This window comes from Parasteatoda tepidariorum, chromosome 9 (genome assembly GCF_982258835.1).
Source record: "Parasteatoda tepidariorum strain Cologne lab strain chromosome 9, Ptep-v5.0, whole genome shotgun sequence".
In the NCBI taxonomy this organism is placed as follows: Eukaryota; Metazoa; Arthropoda; class Arachnida; order Araneae; family Theridiidae; genus Parasteatoda; species Parasteatoda tepidariorum.
The window spans coordinates 2,370,961-2,391,295 of record NC_141763.1 but is presented as its reverse complement, the minus strand read 5'-3'; the positions used below and the strand labels follow the sequence as shown (position 1 = coordinate 2,391,295).

The 20,335-nt window shown below is 28.3% G+C and overlaps 1 protein-coding gene across 5 annotated transcripts; it reads right to left on the bottom strand.

The window, feature by feature from the left end:
* Positions 1-1,425: 1,425 nt before the first annotated feature.
* Positions 1,426-18,106, bottom strand: LOC147803247 (uncharacterized). Of its 5 annotated transcripts, none has more exons than XR_015428940.1 (6): positions 16,368-16,959; positions 15,450-15,485; positions 15,126-15,242; positions 6,899-7,099; positions 6,230-6,315; positions 1,426-3,981 (listed from the first exon to the last, which is right to left on the bottom strand). XR_015428940.1 is itself a non-coding variant. In XM_087150649.1 (6 exons), exons 1-3 carry the CDS (start codon positions 17,403-17,405, stop codon positions 15,138-15,140), a joined length of 204 nt encoding a protein of 67 aa, XP_087006775.1. In that variant the 5' UTR covers positions 17,406-18,106; the 3' UTR covers positions 1,426-3,981; positions 6,230-6,315; positions 6,899-7,099; positions 15,126-15,137. The 5 variants fall into 5 exon arrangements, 3 of the variants coding, with proteins under 3 accessions (XP_087006775.1, XP_087006776.1, XP_087006774.1); XR_015428941.1 differs by lacking the exon at positions 16,368-16,959 and adding an exon at positions 15,642-16,328; XM_087150649.1 differs by lacking the exon at positions 16,368-16,959 and adding an exon at positions 17,343-18,106.
* Between the last annotated feature and the right edge of the window lie 2,229 nt (positions 18,107-20,335).

Sequence of the window (20,335 nt, the reverse complement as noted above, 5' to 3'; positions counted from 1 at the left end):
TAAAATTTAAAAAAAATTGGCTTAGTTAGAAAAGAGAGATACTATTTCAGTCATTGTGTAATTACATCTGAGCATTGGTTACACATTCACTTATTGCAAAGTAAAAAGTAGCACTCTAAACAGGCAATTAGTTTGGTAAATACTAATATACTAGTAAGTGCTTGTACAAACTGTATAATAATTATTAGAAAATTATGGTTCCTGTAAACAAAAGTGAAACAGTAAGACACAAGCTAAACAGACTTAAGTGAAGTAAACATAAAAATATAACATAAAACGGTTAAACATAAAACTCGTGAATTAGCGAGAGAATAAAGATAAGTAAAGCGTAATATATAATATCGGGCAAAATTGAAAGAAACTTATAAAAAGTAATTAATGAATGGGATAAGTGAAAACACGCATAATAATAGTAAACACGTAAATTACAAATATTAATGCTCAAAATATAATCTGTAATGGAGACGCATGAGGTAAGTAAAATTAAAAGGAAGGGCAAGTACAACATCATGTATAAATTACTGGTAAGATAAGAAATTATAATGCGTGTAACAAGTAAAAGCAAAGCATGAAAGAGTAAACGTATATATAGCCATTTTTTGTCTATTGATATATAAAAGTTTTTTTGTAAAGCGAAGAATCTCATTTAACGCGTGAAGTCTATCCTTTAAAATAAAAATCGCCGAAAGTAAAAAATGTCATATAATTATATTGTAGCATCTTGACAATTAACAGGTAATAAAAGTAATCATGTAACTGTAAGGCATAGAGAAAAAATATCTTTTAAAATAAGCTACGAATATTTTCATGCTTCAATTTACACCCAACTAATGCATAAAAAAGTAGGGCAAAAATGTAACTCGCAATATAAGAAAAGCTTAGCAGTAACGCATGAGATGCGTACACTCTTGAAAGAAAAGTAAGGCACAAACGAATAATACAACTTATGATTTTTTTTTTAAATGCAAGACTGTAGTAAATTTGTAAAAACAAACTCAAAGAAAAGTAACTCCTAAAATTATGCATAAGTAAAGCATACGAAAAAAGTAGCGCATAAAAATTTTTTATGTAATTCATAAGAATAAATTCGGAAAATATAAAACGTAACGCATAAGATAAGTATCGCTTAAGAATAATTAACAGATAACATAACAAAGCGCGAGAAAATGCGATTATGCTTAAAAGTAAAGTATGTATTATTTCTTTTGCGCCGCAATTTGCTTAACATTAATTTTCTGACTTAATTTACTCATTTTTTACTCTATCTTTTACTTAATTGTACTTGAAAAAAATTGTTCAATCCTCCTGTCTGACCTAATTTTTATGTTTTGCCTAAATATGAAATATGTTTAATTTGTAAAATATTACATTTCTTACACAAATTTCATTTATTTATATAGCTTATGGTTTTATTGTTTATCGATCTTGTTTCTATTTTTAACTCCTTCAGTTTTCTTGTTATTATGTGTTTAAAGTAAGGCTTTTAAATCAAAGTCGAAACAACATCTTAAAATCCTAAATCAAAACTATTTGTGAAGTTTTGACAGATTTGTTTTAATTTTAAGCCCGTGCATTAAATTTAATAAAACAAAAACAAATAAGAAGTAAATTAAAAAAATATAAATAAATGACTGGATAAAATAAAAACTTCGTTGTCATTAGAAAGGAACATATCATCTCTTAAATAATTTGAGTATTAATAAATTATTTAAAAATAAACAATTTTTTTAATTTAAGAGGTAAAAGACTTTTTTGATTTGTTTAAAAGGTAATTTTGACCCATCATTTGCATATGAAACTATTTAATATCTATTTCTAAGGATCGTAACTCCTTTTTATTTCAATTTAAAATTGCACAAATGTTACTTTTAGTGCTTTTATATGATATGCTGCAGTTTCAAATAGTACCTAAAAAATGACTGAAATTGTCAATTCAAAACACAATTAACTAATACTTTTGAATATGAATTTAAATAACTCCACACTATCTCATTTCATGCTCGTATTATTTAGAGCAGACAGTTGCGTGTGGGTGTGTGGATGATGTAAGTAAAAAAGGCATACAAAAAAAATCCAATTTAATTTACGTTCATGCCCTCGATATTATATTTTTAAACTCCTTGAAAAAAATTAAGTAAAAAAGGTATACAAATTAATTGTCGCAAACAAATTAATATTAAGTAAGAACGAAACAAAAAAGATATCGAAATATGCTGAATCACTAATGAGACAGGCGGGTGAAAGACATCGAAACCAATTTATTTAAATAGTAAAACTAGAAGGTGATTCGGAAATCTATCCGGCTTTAATTTTTTTTCCTGTCTCAAAATTTATCAGGGGCAATTCGTAAGAGTTCAATATGGGCTATGTTTTTTCATTGATTTAATATTTATCATTAACAGATATTTGTCTTTTAAAGCATTTCATTCTAAAATAAAAATAATTATTCTATAATTGTAATTATCTTAAACTAATTGCTATAAAGCTTTAGTGCGTTCCATTGATATATTGAATGCTTGTTTTAGCTGAATGCCCGGCGCCAGGGCTCGAAAAACCACCCGTCCTCGGCGGTCAAAAATTCCCAGCGGACAACAAATTTCTCAAATCCGACGTCCGCGCGGACGGCCATTTTCCCTGTTAATGTTCATGATACATTTTCAATTTTTGTTATCTTACAATCTTTTTTGAAGCAGTAGATAAAGAAAATTTTTCTCAAGAATGGGTGTCATTAAAACTTAAGATACATAACACCATTAAATACCAGAAAACTTCAGCCCTCCGAACCCAAGCTATTTATAAAGACCTAATGCAGCAAAATGACCGACAATACAGCAACATACTGCGCATGGTGGAATTGATAAACAAGAAGCGTTAAACGCAATTATGAAAATCTACCTAATGGAAAACCGTTTCAGATTTCTGTGCAGAAACCTCTGTAAATCATTGGCTTGATTGTGGAACTGGCAAACGTCATATTTGATTCATTTAAATAACGCAGTACCCTCGGATAAATTGACATTCCAGATAACTTGATCTTTGTCATTTAAATTATTTCATAAAAGAAATACTAGGTAACTATTAGTAACCCAGTATTTCTTTTATTACTGTATAATGTAATCCCAGTAACTATTAATTCATTGTGCAATTTATATAAATGTTTGTAATAAATAAGAGAAAATTATATTTTTTATTTATTTAGAAGCGACGGGTTAGTTTCAAAGGAGGACGGGTAAAATTTCTGAGTTTTTTCGAGCCCTGGTTTCGATAAACTATGCTTTAATGCAATTTCAATAAAGCATGTACATTGAGGAATATGTAAAACAGTTTGAAATATCCCATTAGGATTAATATTAGACTTCTAAAGCATTGTTTTGCAATTAGCAGTCGAATGTGTGTGGGCTGCTGTTGTTTTTGATCAAGGCTGTGTAGCAACAGCGTAAGGAAAGCAAGGTCACAGTCACAAATAGCAAGTCAACCTGTTCACAGTGTTCCATCTGTCAAAGAAGGCATGTTCATATCAAAGTGGGCATTTCTGTTGAGGTATGTGTGTTCAGATCAAGTCGAAAAGTCACCAATGTACAGCTAGGCTACTGACAGTGACAACTGTTATCTATCCAAAGGTACCTCCAGATAGAATCGAGTTAACATGTCTTACATACAAGTAAATTGGAATTTAATAATTCTAATGGTAGCTAAACTACACCAGATAATAAAACTTGTAATAAAAGGATATGTCTATAGTCATATGGGTTATGGGTATGTATATACGTTATGGATAGTCATATAGGTTATGGATATAGTCATATTAAAACAAAATTTTCTAAGAAGGGGTAAATAAAGTTTACCGACAGAAAACTTGGAAGCCGTAATTCTCCAAGCAACTGTTTTCGATGAACATACTAAAGTTTTGACTAAGCTTCTACATTCTGCTATGTTATAATTAGCTGCCTGAGAAGCAGGAAAACAAAATTTTGCCTGAAACTAAAAAAAAATATTAGAAAATATATTCATTTAAAGCAATGAAACATTTCACTAATATTAAAAAAAATTTCTAACAAAATAACAATTTTCTTAATAGTTAATAAATAATGATTTAATGAAATATACAGAAACATTCATGTGTTTGTGCGACTACAGCACTTTCAACACCTTAATGATAGACTTTTTTTGCATACCTGTTTCCTTATTTAGAATGAATAAAAATATAAGTTTCTAAATGCATTCTTTAAATCTATTGCAACATTTTTCAAAAAACTATTAAGAAATTAGTCTTATAGAAGATATACTTTGACTTTCATTTTATTTAAACTTATACCTACTTATTAACCTGAAACTTATGAGCCCTGTCAAGACATATATGGATGGGTACACATACAAATAATGTCAAGGAACAAAAATTAATAAAATATTCTTAAAGTTGATTGTAAAATTATTATTGATGATGTAAAATGTTTTACACACAATGTATAAAATATTATATGTTAAAAATTAGGAAGAAAAAGAAACTAAAAATATTTGAGCCTGCTTTTTTAAATACTGTTGTTTCAAAATTCTAGCGTAGAAACTTTTGTTTGAATGCAGAGTGAAAAATTATTGATTCTGATATTAATGAAAAAAAATATTACAAATACACAGATATGGGGATTTTATACATTAATTATATTCAAGGTTCCAAGTCATTTATAGGATTAAAACACAGATTTTCAAGATTAGAAATCATGAAATTTCAAGATTATATTTCTTTAGAAATATATATATATATATTTTTTATTAAAACTAATTTTTTAATTAGAAATATGCCTAATATTAAATTTTGTAAAATGTATTTTATTTCCCTAGAAGGGTTTTACATAAATATAAATTATAAACAAAAGCAATATTTTGCATAAAAACTAGAAACTGAAAAGCTCAATGAAACATAATTTATTAATAGAGTCATATCAATGGTACAGTCTGCTATCAAACTTCTTACTAATGATTAAAAATCAACATTTATTTAGACAGAAAACTTAATTTTAAAGAACTTTTTTATTATTGATCTGGATTTATAGTTATATTTAAGAAAAAATTTGAAACCATAAATTGTTAAACCAAGTATTTTTTACAAATTAACATTCTAATTTCAATGTTCTAAAAAGATTCAACTATGTTACTGTAAAATTTTATCAAAAAGAATTTAATAAATAAAAGTAATAGATATTGGACTTATTTATTTTGAAATTCATTGGCTACATATTGTTACTGCAAATTTTGAAATTGGTTATTTACACTCAAGGTTTGCAAAATTTTTTTTTTTAGATTTTGGCCAAACATTGCATCATTCCCCCGACTCTTTTCTCCGTCAATAAAATTCCCAGACATTTCTAGGTCTTCCTTATCCAGTGAAAACCCTAATATTTTAAAGAACAAAAGCACATGCAAGCATGTGATGCTTGACTTTGGTGATCTACTGGGAACCGAGTCATAACGCTCAGTTCACAGCAGGACTATTAGAAAATGCAGATATGATTTTGCCTCATTTTTTTTTATTTTGCTACAGAAACAATTATAAAAAGATAACACAAATCAATACTTTAATTTCGATAATTCAAAAATTCAACAATGTTACTACAGAATTTTAACTACAAAAAAATAAAAACAAATGGTGAACTTATTTACTTTAAACCTTATAGGCTATTTAGTGCTATAGTCCAATTTGAAATAGATTGTTTAGTTTCTAGGTTTGCTGAAGGATTTTTCCAGGTTCCAACCTAAGATTGCATTTTCTCCATCTTTTATTTTTCTTTAAATAAAATTCCCAGACAATTAACGGTTTTTCTTAGTCTATAAGATTTTTGATATTTTAAAGAATAAAAGCATATGGAAGTACAATTAAGCAAGAGTCCACTATAAGCAGAAGTTCAATATATCCAAATTCTTTGAAAAATTATTTTTTAGCATAAGACAATTATAAATATGTGTGTGACAAGAATGATTTCTAAAATGCATTTTCAGTTATCTGCAGTGAACAGATACAAATTCTTTAAGACAATATTTAATTTTGAAATATCTTTCAAGTTTTTTTTTCTATTCTAAATGACTAATACTAATCAATAGATGTAAAAAACAGTGGATACTATTTTTTTTTCCTTCTTTTTTCAAGGAGATTCGATATTTTCCAAGTTTTTATTGTGAATACAAGCACTATAAGCAACTATATAAATTTAACAGAAAGTAAATGTATGCTTACGCTTTTTTCTGCAGGACAGACAGTTGCAGCTTTGCAATAATCTTAAAACCAAAATCTTCAAGCCTCCTCATTAACAACTCACTCTTCTAAATAAAGCATAATTTTTTTTCAAAATATAATAAACATCATAGATGACTTTTTACTGCTTCATACATATTATACCAGAGCTAATGTTGCTACAGATATTGGAAATTACTAATTATCAAAAAAAAAAATAAATAAATTTTTGAAAATTTCTACAATAGACTTAATAGTTAGCAAAACACAATTTTCATTACCAGAACAACAAAACTAGTTATAATATCATGAATTATAAACTAGTGATAATACCATGAAATAATCTGAACTGAAATACACTTTAAGAAAGTTAAGGTTTAAAAATAGTTGAAATTCATAGATAGAAGAATATAATGTGAAAATAAATGGCTGAAAGTAAAAGGCTTTGATATGCTGCTAGATTCTCATGGTTATTGACATCATATTTTTATAGACAAAAGTGTAACAAAATAAATTTAACTGCACAAGCAACTCTCATGATTTTATTAAAATGCAACTATTATTCATACAATAAAAATTCTTCACAATTTAAAAGCATTATTTCCTTGAATTACAATAAATTAAATTAGTGGCATAAAATGTATTTTAATTAATTATAAAAAAAGAACTTACATTGCTATTTTCTCGATCAGATCTTATTCTAATGCATTCAACTAAATTAAGAATAAGCTTACGAGCATGAACTTTCTTACAAAAAGCATAAACTTATGATAATTTTTTGAGAACACATTTACAGCCTTAGCCAGATCCATCAACTATAAATGTTGTCTCACATGATGCACAAGATCATCTAAAGTACTATAAGCAAGAGGCCTAAAAATGTACAAGATTCTTACATTAAAATAAGTAATATTACAGTCAGAAAAGGCAATCAAAGAGCTGTGAAACATAATACATTTAACAAAAATTATAATTTAGAATATATTTTCTAAGCCTCATAATAAACCAAAGAAAAAATCAGAACAAATTTCAAAAAAAAAAAAAAAATCAAGATATATTTTGGAACAGTATGCATTGTTAAACTAATTTTTAAAAAAAAAGCAAATGACAAAGTAAAAAGGCATATTTTGTTCTACTAAAACAAAGTTTATTAAATGTTACTAAATGTTGGTTCTTAAAAATTTAAATAAAGTTAGAGTAGAATCAATTAATGCGTAGGCAAAATTACTGAGATACGAAATACACTATTTTGCAAAAAGAAAGGAGAGAAGAAAAAAAACTTGTATTACAATACAAAAATTGTCATTCTATAAACCTTTTCTTTTTCCAAGTAGTTTATTATTATTTTAAACAAAATGAGATAATTCAAAAAGCAACTAAAATCTAAGTGCTTCTATTAGCCCACAGACCACACAATAAAATATCTTTAAATCTATGTAGTTGATAAACGGTCTCTGAATTGGAACTATTAAATTTTGAAATTTTTACTAGCATTATCAATTTATATTAAAATAATAAATAACAAAAAATGTTTGAAAACCAAAATCTCTTTATTCTACAAATCAAATCTTTTAAAGTTCATGCTTGTAGAAAATGGCAGGATCAGAAAATCGGGAATATTAGATCAAAAAGTTAAAAGCAAGATCACATTTTTTTTATCACGTCAATCTGGAATATCAGGACAATTGTGAACTCTAAGGTTTTTCAGGACAAGAAACATTGATGATGTTTTTGTGTCTCACTGAATTATCACATTCAGTTTAAAACAATTCGATAGGAAAATAAAAAAGTTTGTACAAAGAAATTTATTTCAGATAACTTGAAATACAAAATTTAAAGCAGAGGCTTAGAAGATTATAAAATTAGATGCCAAGTAAGCATAACAGAACACTTAATTAAGAATAATATATTTGACAAATTAGCATTTAGAGGATACTTTGAGAATTGCAATAAAACACAATTCATTAAATATTGGAATGTTAAGTAAAGCAAAAACAGAGTTTAAAATGTCACATAATCTTCTTAATAAAACTTTTTTGTAATTTTTTCACGCTGTTATATTGTAGATATTTTTAGCATCACTGCATATTATGATTTATCCATTTCAGACAGCAGTAAATAGATAAAATAAACTGATTATACCTTAATTTTATCTAAATTTTTAACAAAACACAAATATGTTCGAATTAGAAACTTAAGAAGCTATATTAAAATTAATTATCTCCCTCTTGCAATTGAATTTCTAACTATATAGAAAACTGTAACTTCTCTTGAAAGAAGGGTTAATATAAATTACACATTTTTATACATTCTAAAATATATGCTTTACAAGGAAAAACTGTTAAAAATACTTTCACCATAAACTTATTTTAGAGTAAATAGGTGGAAAAAGTATTTGATTCCCACTTTGGGGAAATCCTCAAAATTTAAAAATAATATTTAGAGGTTCACATTTTTAATATGTCTTCTAATTAAACGAATGAAACCAAAACTTATCAGCTATAAAGAAGGATCTTAATATAAATCCGTCTAATTCTGCCCCATTTAAACATATTTATTTAACATTTCTCAATATAATATTTGTTTATTTATTTGGTATATGTGCTTGGAAGAAAAACATTGATTCTAAATTATGAAAATAAGCTTATATTAACAATCGGAAGAATTAAAAAAAAAAGGAAAGGAACTAGAGAATATTGAGAAAGAATATCTTTTGGCGAAAAACAGCCAATTTTGTAGCTACCCTTTTAAACTAGTCTTTTTGAAATGTACTTCCTACTTTCTTTCCCCTCCCATGACGATTGATGTCACTGATTGAAGGGGGTAGAAAATTTGACAACTCTGTGGGTGGTAACTACGAAAGTGGGGATATTTTCATCAGTGGAAAAAGCGTTTTATTGCTCTTTTGGTTAGAAAAGTGAAGAATAACAATTATTTTATATTTGTAAACACTTCGATTAGATTTTGAAAAGCATCCGACTACGGAAAAAAGAAAAAATAATCTGAATAAATCTCTGAATAAAACTTTAAAAAAAGAAGAAAAAAGTGGGATCTAGGGGCCCTCTTGAGTTATAAATAATAAATGAGTTACAATTAAAAAAGAAAAAAAAAATACAATGTGACTTTAGACTTTTCGGGGGCCCCATCAGAACTCGAGGCACTGGGCTCATCCTTAAAAACGGCTCTGATTTGATGTCACCCTCTCGTACCATTACGAATGAGTCCTAGAACATGAATTACCGAACTTAAGATTAAAATTTATTCCGGTGGGTCCATTTATTTTTTTGCGCACTGTACATTCATTTGAAGTATATGTCAATATTGCTGATAATAGCAAAATAATTTTTCATTTTTATACAGAAAGGTAATTTAGCTGGTGGTTATCCATATACATATGCTTTGATAATTTTAAGGATTATGATTGAAAGAGGAAAATAGGGTGAAATTATGTTCACTTTCAATATTAATATCAGATATAAATATATAAAAACGTCTTTCCTTTTGTCCTCTTTTGTTAATTTCATAATAATTGCATAGTAATAGCGTCAAAATAATAGCTCAATGATAATGATCTTAATCTCGTCATATCTCAAGAACGTTTTGCGTTTTGATTGAATCGAAAAATTTTCATACAATTGCAAAAATTCGTTTTTCCAAAGATAATGCCATGCAAAAAATATAGTTATAAAATATTTAATATTTTTTATATTTCTATTTATAATATGCGTTGGAAAAATTCTGAATCCCCATTTTTGAAATCCCCGTGTAGTAAATGGATACTGATGATGCACGTTAAATATGTCGAGTCGCAAAGTCCTCCAGGTTCCCATAAAAAATCAATACCTATGGGGGTACTTATGCAGGAGTTTCCTTGTCTTCTGGATTGGGTTCAAAATTACAAGGCTACGGAGTTGAACATTAGTAATCGTAATTGGGGTCGGTTACTCAACGACGGATAAAATAGCAAGATATACAAATTTTTATGGAAGGTAATTTTAAATTGTAAAATACAAAATTTGAATGAAATCGGTTGAATAATTCGAAATAAATAAAATTTTAAGCAAACTGACTTTTTTAAAATTTGGTAACTCATAAACTAATTGATCGATTGCACTGAAGGTTTGTATTTTGAAATTAAAAGGATGTAAAAATATGTAGAACATACAATTCAATATATTTTACTACTAACTATTTAATAAACAAATAAAAAATAACAAATAATTATTTAAAATTAATTTTACTTAAAAATTTGTGTGTAAAATGTTTTTCGTTATTTTATGCAAAATTTTTTCAATACACTCAAAAAGTTCTCGAGATAATAGGCTATAATAGAAGAGTGAAGTTAAAATTAAAGGACCCATACTTTCCTCTCTCTGCCGTATCTTACTTCAGACCATATCTTCCAGATTGCGGCTGTTTCCTCATTTTGAAAATTAAACTATAGACAAACTTGGAAGTTTATCCAGAACAGAATGCGCTTTTCTGGTCATTTTCGTAACTTAAAATTGACTCTTTGTATGCGAAAATATGATTAAATCAAAAGTTAATCAAGGTGTTCCCTTTTTCCATTTCATACACTCTAAACAAAATAAGTCAATGAGAATCTGTTGATTAATATATATTTAAAGATATAATTGTTTTTCTGTATCAATCAACAATCTTTTTACTACTAAGACAATGATAAAAAATAATAATAAATTTAAAAAAATTTGTTTCTTTTTTTCCGACTGCATATTTATTGCGTTGATTAAAATATAAACCTTGAATCCGAATAAGTAAATGATTTTCCTCATTTAAAAGTATAAAAAAAATTGGAAATTTTTTTTTCGTATACTTTCATTTTACTTGAAAATTTCAAAAAACAATTATGTGATCCCATAAACCATTGATAAACACATAACATCAAAAAAGAATTTGTAAAGAAGGGGACCTGCGTCTCTTTCTGTCCCCAGGCTTTTGTTCCAAGAAAATGAAGATGTGTCTGTGGGAAAGGATTTCTAAGGGACTTCGAAAAGTCGCCAATTTCAACCATGTCTAATCGCATCCGGTCTCTAGTTTAACAATGTATGAGCAAAGTTACAAGTAGTGCAGTGAAACTACAATTACATAGAATTTACAATATATTTTACTAATTTTTGTTACTAATTCTTAAAAATAAAAAATTAACTACAAAAATTTTTATTAGGCATTTTTTTATATTATTTAGAAAAAAATGTGACCAGACTATTTTCCCGACGAGACTCTAAATTTTTCCCGATGGGTGGGGCTGGCCATGACCGACGGGGGTGCAATTGCCTCCCCTGACCCCCTACTGGCGCCGCCCTTGATGTAAATCTTTTGAAACATCAATATCATTTTATTAAAAAAGGGGGGTTGTTTCTTCAAAATAAATAAATGTGGAGGCACAAGCTTTCATTATTATTGATTTCGAAGCCTACATTAAATGTAGTAAACCAAAGCAGATATAACTATTTATCAGTACCATAATCCTTGAAGGTTTATTATTATTAAATAGAAGAGAGCGAGAAAGCCATTAGCTTGCCAACGACGATGACGCTTCACCAATGATGAAATTAACAAGAGAAATAAAATTTTCTTTCGCAAGGCAAAATGTAAAAAAAAAAAAAAAAAATTTTAATGTTCCCGGTGATCAACAGAAATTAGAGAGATTTTTCGGTTACATTTCAGAGGGTATGAAATGGTGCATGAAACTGAATAAAACTAAACTAAAAGTAGCGGAGTTGCACATGAGAATACAAGAATCCCTCCCACCGCATCCAGCTCAGTATACGCAACTATATCATCAAACATGAAAAAATGATAGGCGCTTTCATTCCTTACGGACTGACGGAAGGCCGAAAAGGATTGTGGTTGAATGAATTTTATTTAATTTTATAACCGTCGTTGAACAGCCGACCCAATTATTGGGTTTACGACTAATAATTTTGAACCTAATCCAAAACAAGGGAGCTCCTGGATCAAGTACTAGGGAGAAATCTGCATTCAAGGACTTTTTTGATGGAACAAACCCGCACTTGCGCTACATGGTGAGGAAAACCACGAGAACCTCCCACTATTAGCTTGACTGCAAGGGGACTCCAACCCATGATCCGTCTACCACTGAGGATATTTTACAACAGAACTGCGGTCGGTGCGAGCCAGATGGGGAATTCATATCGACCAGCCACAGATGGGATTCGAACCCGGTTTACCTCATTGGAAGGCGAACGCTCTATCCCCTGAATCACCACGGCTCTGGTTGAATGAATTGTGAAAAAGTTGAATAAAACAGTGTGAAAATCACGCGAAAATCGACATGGTAAAGAAAAAATATCCAGCACCGACCACAGTTCTGATGTAAAATATCCTCAGTGGTAGACGGATCATAGGTCAGAGTCCCCTTGCTGATAGGCTGACCGTGGGACGTTTTCATGGTTTTCCTCACCATGTAGCGCAAATGCGGGTTAGTTCCATTAAAATGTTCTCCACGAAGGCATATTTCTCCCGATACTCCATCCAGGAGTTCCTCTGGATTGGGTTCATACATACAAGGTCACGGCGTTGAGCATTAGTAGCCGTAAAACCTACATTGGGTCGACTGTTAGACGACGGTAATAAAATAACCCTCCAACCCCTTGTTAGTAGCAATAAGCACAAAACATTCGCTCTCTGCGGTACTCTCATATTATTTCACCCATCACAAACCAAATATTTAGTTTCGCAGACAATGCAACAGTTTTTTTTTATCGTTGATGCATTTCATTGTGATGGATCAGAGATAGAGTGTTCGGCTTCCAATGAGATGAACCGAGTTCTAGTCCCAGCGATGGCTGGTCGGCTTACACCGACCACAGTGCTGACCAGAAATATCCTCAGTGGTAGACGGATCATGGATTAGAGTCACTTTGTCGTCAGGCTGACCGTGGGAAGTTTTCGTGGTTTCCCTCTCCATGTTACACGAATGCCTGTTAGTTTCATCAAAAAATCCTCAACAAAGGCAAATTTCTCCCGATAATCAATCGGAGAGTTCCTTTGTCTTCTGGATTGAGTTCAAAATGACAAGGCTACGGAGTTGAACATCAGTAGTCGTAAACCCAAATAATTGGGTCGGCTGTTCAACAACGGTTATAAAAAAATATGAATTGCCTATTCAAATGCAATTTTATTTACAGTTTTTTTTTCTTCTTTTTTTTTGTTTTGTTTATTATAGTAGTTTTACAATTAAGTAAATAGAATCTAAGCTCTCTAATGTTAATAATAAAGCAAAGTTTAACTTCATATTTTCAATGTAAAAATTAGATCTAAACTTTTACACAATTTACTCTATAAATATTGCATGTGAGATTTTCCATATGTAGAAAAAAAATTATAATTCTCAGGATATTGGAATAAACTGAAGACAAAAGAGAAAAAAAAAGTAGATTAAACGTAAAATAGACAAGGCAAAGTGAACTAGCACCTATAAAATAACATTAATCTTCAGAATAATTTGTATTAAATTTTATAGGAGGTCGCGCTTTCAAAATAACATATTCAATTTCATTCATTCATTCATTTTACAATAGATTTTTCTTATAAAATTTATTTAAGTTCAAAGTTATTTTTGTTTCAGATTTAATATGTTACTAATTAAAATCTTTCTTTAATTCTTTCATAGTTGTTTTAGCATTTTTTATTATTGTTTCTAAAATCTGTTTGAAGTAATTGATATAATAACATGAATGCGTTTGAATCTTCATCTTAAGGTACTTGTGGCATCAGAGCTATCGCTATTTTTTTTTACAAAAAAAGGTCTCTTTCTTTATAATAACACAAATTAAACTTATGATTAAAATAACATTTATGATGCACGCACAAATGTTTTCGAATTGTATTAACAGACATGTGATTGCTGGACAAAAAATTATATGAAATCTTTTTTCCCTCAATAAGAAGTTTTTTTTTTTTTTTTTTTTTTTTTTTAAAGTACTTCATTCCTTTTCTTCTTCTTTTGTCAATAGAAGAGAAATGAAAGACTAATTTTTATGCACGAAAGTAACATTTATGAAATTTAAAAAACTTTTATTCAAAAGAAAAACGATTATTTAATAAATTTTTTTCCTATCAAAGCGTAAAAGAATATATACATAGAAAAAAAAATCACATATTTCTTCTTTTTCTCACTTTGCGAGTCGTCATCGCATACGAAAACTAATAAAAAAAAAAAAAAAAAAAACATGGAATCTATGACAATAACTAAAAAGAGATTTTTGATAAAACCGCGTGTATTTATGACAAAATCGGACGCGTCAAAAAGGGGTTCATTAACTGCGCGTTTCGAGATTCTCGTTTGTGATAAGGCATTTAAGGCATCTTTAAGAATTTTCAGGACAATTTTTTCTGATCATACAAATCAGACAATATCAGAATTACTATATACATATTTGAATTTAATAGTAAAATTTTTAAACGTAAATTTATTATTTCGCTTAGAATAATATATAATTAATTACAGCTACAGATAAGAAAAAAGTGAACCAAAAGGTTTTTTTCTTACCTTTTTTATTATTTTTTTTAAAAAAGGAAAATAGTAAGTTTTGAAATGAAATTCCATTAAATATGAAGAAAAAAAGAAAGGTATGAATTTCCATTAAATATAATTTGTTTTTAAGAAGTTTTATGCAATCAAGCAATATTATATGTGGAACATTTTTAATATTCAGTGCGAAATAAATAAATAAAAGGAAAAATTATATTATGTAATCTATATGAATATTTTTTTATTTTTATTAATATAATTTATTTATTATTATTTTTGCATTCAGAAAAATTTATTTACATTTTCTAAACAAAAAAATTTTAATTTCTAAAAAAAATATGCAAAAGAGTCAAGTCATTTTATACAATGTAAAGAACATACTTATTTCACTGATCAAAAGTTGAAACTGGTCCAAATAACTTTAGCCATCTTCATGCACACAGTTAAGCCTAATTTACGATTCCCTCTGTGAAATTTCTCAGCTCTATCAAAGAGATACTGGAAAAAAAATATTAAGTGGAACACTCTTTTTTTCTCATAATTAAATTTTCAACACAAATTAAAGTGCACTAAAATGGAATAACAAGGTGAACTTTAAATGAAACATTGCTAGCCAATTTAAATTTTATCTAGAAACACACAAAAACTTAAATAATAACAAAAATAAATGGATGGGATAAATTTTAAAATTTCACTAATTGTTACCTTTTGACCATTTTGATTCTTGTTTTCTCTTAAATCCTGTCAAAGGAAAAGAAATGTAAACAAAAATTATGTCATTAATTAAACTACACACTAATACTGAAGTAAAAAAATATTAATTATTTAATTTATTACTTAAGTACAAATTTTTTTAGATCATTCTTATTGTAAAGGCAAAATAGTAAAAAAATTCACCCTTTATTAACCCTTTGACGGTCAGGGAAATGAGCAGTTTTCGTTGACTTAATTCACGCAGTATTACTAGTAAACAGCATTTGAAAGTAGCAGCTGTTTTCCCCCGTCGTTCTTCCGAAAATGTCTTCCTTCTCTGGCGATGCTGTTGTTGTTAATTTACGTCGCACTAGAGCTGCACAATGGGCTATTGGCGACGGTCTGGGAAACACCCCGGAGGATGATCCGAAGACATGCCATCACAATTTCGATCCTCTGCGGAGGGGATGGCACCCCCGCTTCGGTAGCCCGACGACCTGCGCGCGAAGTCGAGCACTTTACGGTAGCACAGTTTAACGAGGACCAATACCGCACACCCTCGGTCCCTACGCAGACTGATCCAAGTGGTCACTCACCCGCACACTGACCGTAGCCAGTGATACTTGACTTCGGTGATCTGCTGGGAACCGTGTCTTAACGATCAGTCCACTGCGGGACTCTCTGGCGTTGCCATAGATAGCTCGCCTCACGCACTTCAAAAATTTCTTAAGTATTTGTAGTACATAAATAATAGTTTGTACGTATTTTAAAATAATTAATAAACGATACTATTTAATAGTAAATTCTAAATGATAATCAATTATATAAATAATAATAGTTAATTATAAATATAAGACAAATATTAAATTGAAAGGGCTCAATAAATACAACTAATGTAAAACTTTATAAGCATTTAAATACAGTAATTACCTAAATACTGTGAACAAAGTCTTCATCAGACTCAAAACTTGATAAGCTTTCTGTATCATAATCATCATTATCTAGCTTTCGTTTGTGAGCCATTTTACTTTACAAGCACCCTTAAAAACGTGCCAAAATATGCATAAAAATGACAAGGTAAAAAGAAAAATTCCCGCTTCTTTATGAAAAGAAATTAATGGAACCCGTACTGCCATCTGTACACAGTAAAACTAACTAAATTTCGCGAGTAGGATTCGTTTTCAACATAATGAATGCAGAATAATAACGGCGAACGAGCTCAACTCGTCAGCATTGGGAAAAATTTCACTACAAGAGTACTGCTCGTTTCTAAACATTTTGGTCGAAATCTTTCTCCCGAGCAGAACTCGTTTGCACGCATTATGAAGCACGATTCGATTGCGAGCTGAACCCGTTTAGAACCATCAAAGGGTTAATCTTACTTTGATGTGCTCATCATAAAGAAATTAGGAAAATATTTGAAACTTTTCCTCAGAAATTAGTGAACAAAATTTATCTAAAATTAAACAATAACATCATGCAACTTTAATTTTAAAAAATTATATCATATTAAAAAATGTTTAAGTCGCTTACTGTTGAGTAATTAACATAACACTTATTCCATGAGTAGGTATAGAATTGGTTATGTGGCCAATATTTATAGTACTCAAATGCTTATTACTACTTGAGCGTTCAACAAATATCTTTAAAAAAATAAGAAATATAATAGACACATAATATAAAATCTAATTACATTATAGTTAATTAATTTAAATGGAAATCATACTTTTGAAATAAACAAATGTAATCTTCATATAACAAAAAATTTTAAGCCACCAAAATATAAACAAATGACTAAATAAATTGTAAAGAATTTCATTAGCTTTACCAGCAGTTTTATTTTCTTCTGAATTTCAAATTTTTTATTTTTATTCATGATCTGTTTTACAAAACTTATTCACGTACCATGTTAAAGAATATTAAAATAATATCAAGCATGTTAACTATTCCAAGTCTCTTCTTGTTCATTTTTAACTATCATAATTTTAGACAACAGGCAGATTTTTATAATTTCCAGATAAGTAGCTGACCTTTAAATACTACACTCTAAGATACTTATACATTAAATCCAGAACCTAATTAAACATGAGAACTTTATAAGAGGATCCTGCAGTAATAAATTACCGTGCGTTTTAACAAAAGAAAAACTAACACCATATAACCTTTGAGAAAAGTGTTAAGAATGAGTAAAATACAACAATATGGTAGGGCAGTGAGTCCATGCCCAAAAGTTCGTGGGTTTGATCCCTGCGGGTTGAAGACTCCCCGTGTGGTAAATGGTGACAGATGCACGTTAAATCTGTCCAGTGGCAAAGCCATCCATGTTCCCATAACAAATCAATACCTCTGGGGCATAGACATAAAGGAGGAAGATGAATCACTTCACCAGAAGGGCGTCACAGTGAAGTTGAAGTAGTCTGTACTCTATGTTCGCGCCATCTAGTGACCATTGATATAACATTTTGTTCTCAAATATTTTTAAAGAATTATCAAAGAGCTTATGTTTGAAACATAACATTTATAAGAAGCGACTGTGTGAAGTATTATTTTATTAAATATTTCGTATTTTTACATTTTCTACAGTAACTTTCAAATAAAAATACCAAATATCATAAAGGATTTTTTGTTGAAATTTTTTTTATTTGTTTGTAGTTTTCAAAGAAAATAAATTGCGATTCTTTTCGTTCAAAAATAAAAAAAAGTCCCAATATTGTAAAGTCAAATCATTACATTCATAAATCAAGGAATACATAAAAAGTTTTTAGATTAAATAATCATCTGTAAGAAAAATAAATACGTCTACAATAGTTTTAAAAAAAAATTATTTCGAGTTGGCATTTTTGTAATTATACCTCTAGATTTTATTTATAAGAAAATTAAAAAGCTATAATTAAAAGCTATTTTCATGCATGAAATTTACACAATTTGGAATTAATTGCACTGCTTTATTATTTCAGTTTTAATGGTACTTTTAGTAAATTCCTTTACTGTAACTATTTATTTTTATTACAACTAAATTATAGTTAAGCTTTTATTTTCGTTTTAATAATTGAACAGAAAACTTTATTTTGACCTAATGTCAAGAAAAATAAATGCTTAATTATTATTGATAGTAAAATCCATTTAAAAAGCTGTTAAAATCATTTTTAACAAGGTATCATACCTTACAATAAAAGGAAAACTTATATTTATTGTAATAAAATATTAGTGTAACTAATAAAATTTCAAACTCTACACATACTATAAATAATAATAATGTATACATACTCATGCTTAAGAATCATTTGAGACATGAGAATTTCAATATTCCTCCATCATGCTTTGTCAATAAAAACTAACTCAGCCAAAAGATTGAGCTATGATGTCTTGCTAATCAATAATTCAAGTTCATCAAATTGCCAAAGAAAGAATCCAACCAAATGTTTAAATTATATTGGGTTTTTAAGCAATTATACTGTAACCCTAATGCAATTCAACATTTAGTTCTCTAAACTTCAGAAAATAAAGAGCTATCTGAAAATATAATTTAAACTTCCAAAACATGTAATAAAATTAACATTAAAATAAGCAGGTAAGTTTTAAATTTAAAAAAAAGTTTAATATCAAAGTTTAAATAAAGGCATTGAATTAATGCTAAATGTTAAAGCTTTTATATGTTTTTTTTTATACCTTTATATTCTTCAAATTAAATTCATAATTATTTTCAATTTATGTGGTCTACAAAAAAAATTGTTCCATGTCTCCATGATACAGTGTTAAATTAAATAACTATTTCAATTGAAAAAAAGAATTATAAAAATTGGACTCCCGTACATATCTTTTAGAATTTCATAAAATATAAGTATGATTATTGAAAACTATATTGGATAATTTCAAGCAGTTCTTATGAGTTAAGAAAAATATAAAAAATACTTAAACCCACAAACATCCTATTAAATAAATATTTAAAAAAACAACTGCAAATTTAAGCTTTCAACAAAACATTACTTAGTTTGTTACAATAGAGAAATAATACACATAAGCTCAGAAAAAATTGCATATGATAAATATTTGACTCAATTCTGTCCATTTGTTTGACTCAATCACATGAGTTTGAATAATACCAAAAGGTTACATGGATAGCATACAGGGTTAAAAATAAAAAATTAATGATATAAAATAATTTTTCTACTAAAAAGCAATTAAAATGAAATAATTATATTAAATATTATATGATTATTGAATACATACCTAGATTTAAGACCAGGAAGTATCAAAAATTTCTAATCTTCTATACCAACCTTTTCAATAAGAACTCTACACATAAAACTTGTTCGGCTAGAATATAGTATACTCGGATTCACAATTACACTAGGCAATAACTCTTGCTTCACTGTCCGCCATTTGGCCAAGAAGTAATCTAACCAAACGTTTGAACTGTATTGGATCTTTGCAATTTCACTTAAACCCTAATACAGTTCAACATTTAGTTTACGTTTGAATCTGTTAAAAATCTGAAAATATAGCTTAAACGTTCTGAGATTTTAAAAATAATTTTTAAGTAGAAACTAAATAATAAATAAAAAAGATTAAATTTACATGAAAAAAATACTGTGTAAAAATATAATAAAATATGGGACAAAATTACTAAAAAAATCTAATAGTTTTAAAAAAAATATTTTAAAGAAATATTGGAATTTATTATATCATCTAAAGAATTAATTTTAGAATAAACTATAAATATTATTAAATACATATCAAAGTGAAACATCAAACAGGAAAGTAATTCTCATCACACTCAAGAAATAATAGCAAATAACAACAATACTAATTAATAATATCAAAGTTCCAGACATTAATAAAAGCATGCATTGAGAACAAAAATATTGTAAAATACTTAAAAATAAATAACAAAACTG

What these genes read in the sequence shown, in the direction of transcription:
- LOC147803247 (XM_087150648.1), bottom strand. Translation starts at nt 17,768, where the DNA reads ATGGGAACATGGATGGCTTTGCCACTGGACAGATTTAACGTGCATCTG. An exon ending in TTCTTTTGTTAAAACGCACG is followed by an intron (nt 15,486 to 17,561) that starts GTAATTTATTAC and finishes TTCCTTTGACAG; the next exon opens with GATTTAAGAGAAAACAAGAA. An exon ending in AGAATCAAAATGGTCAAAAG is followed by an intron (nt 15,243 to 15,449) that starts GTAACAATTAGT and finishes TTTTTTTTCCAG; the next exon opens with TATCTCTTTGATAGAGCTGA.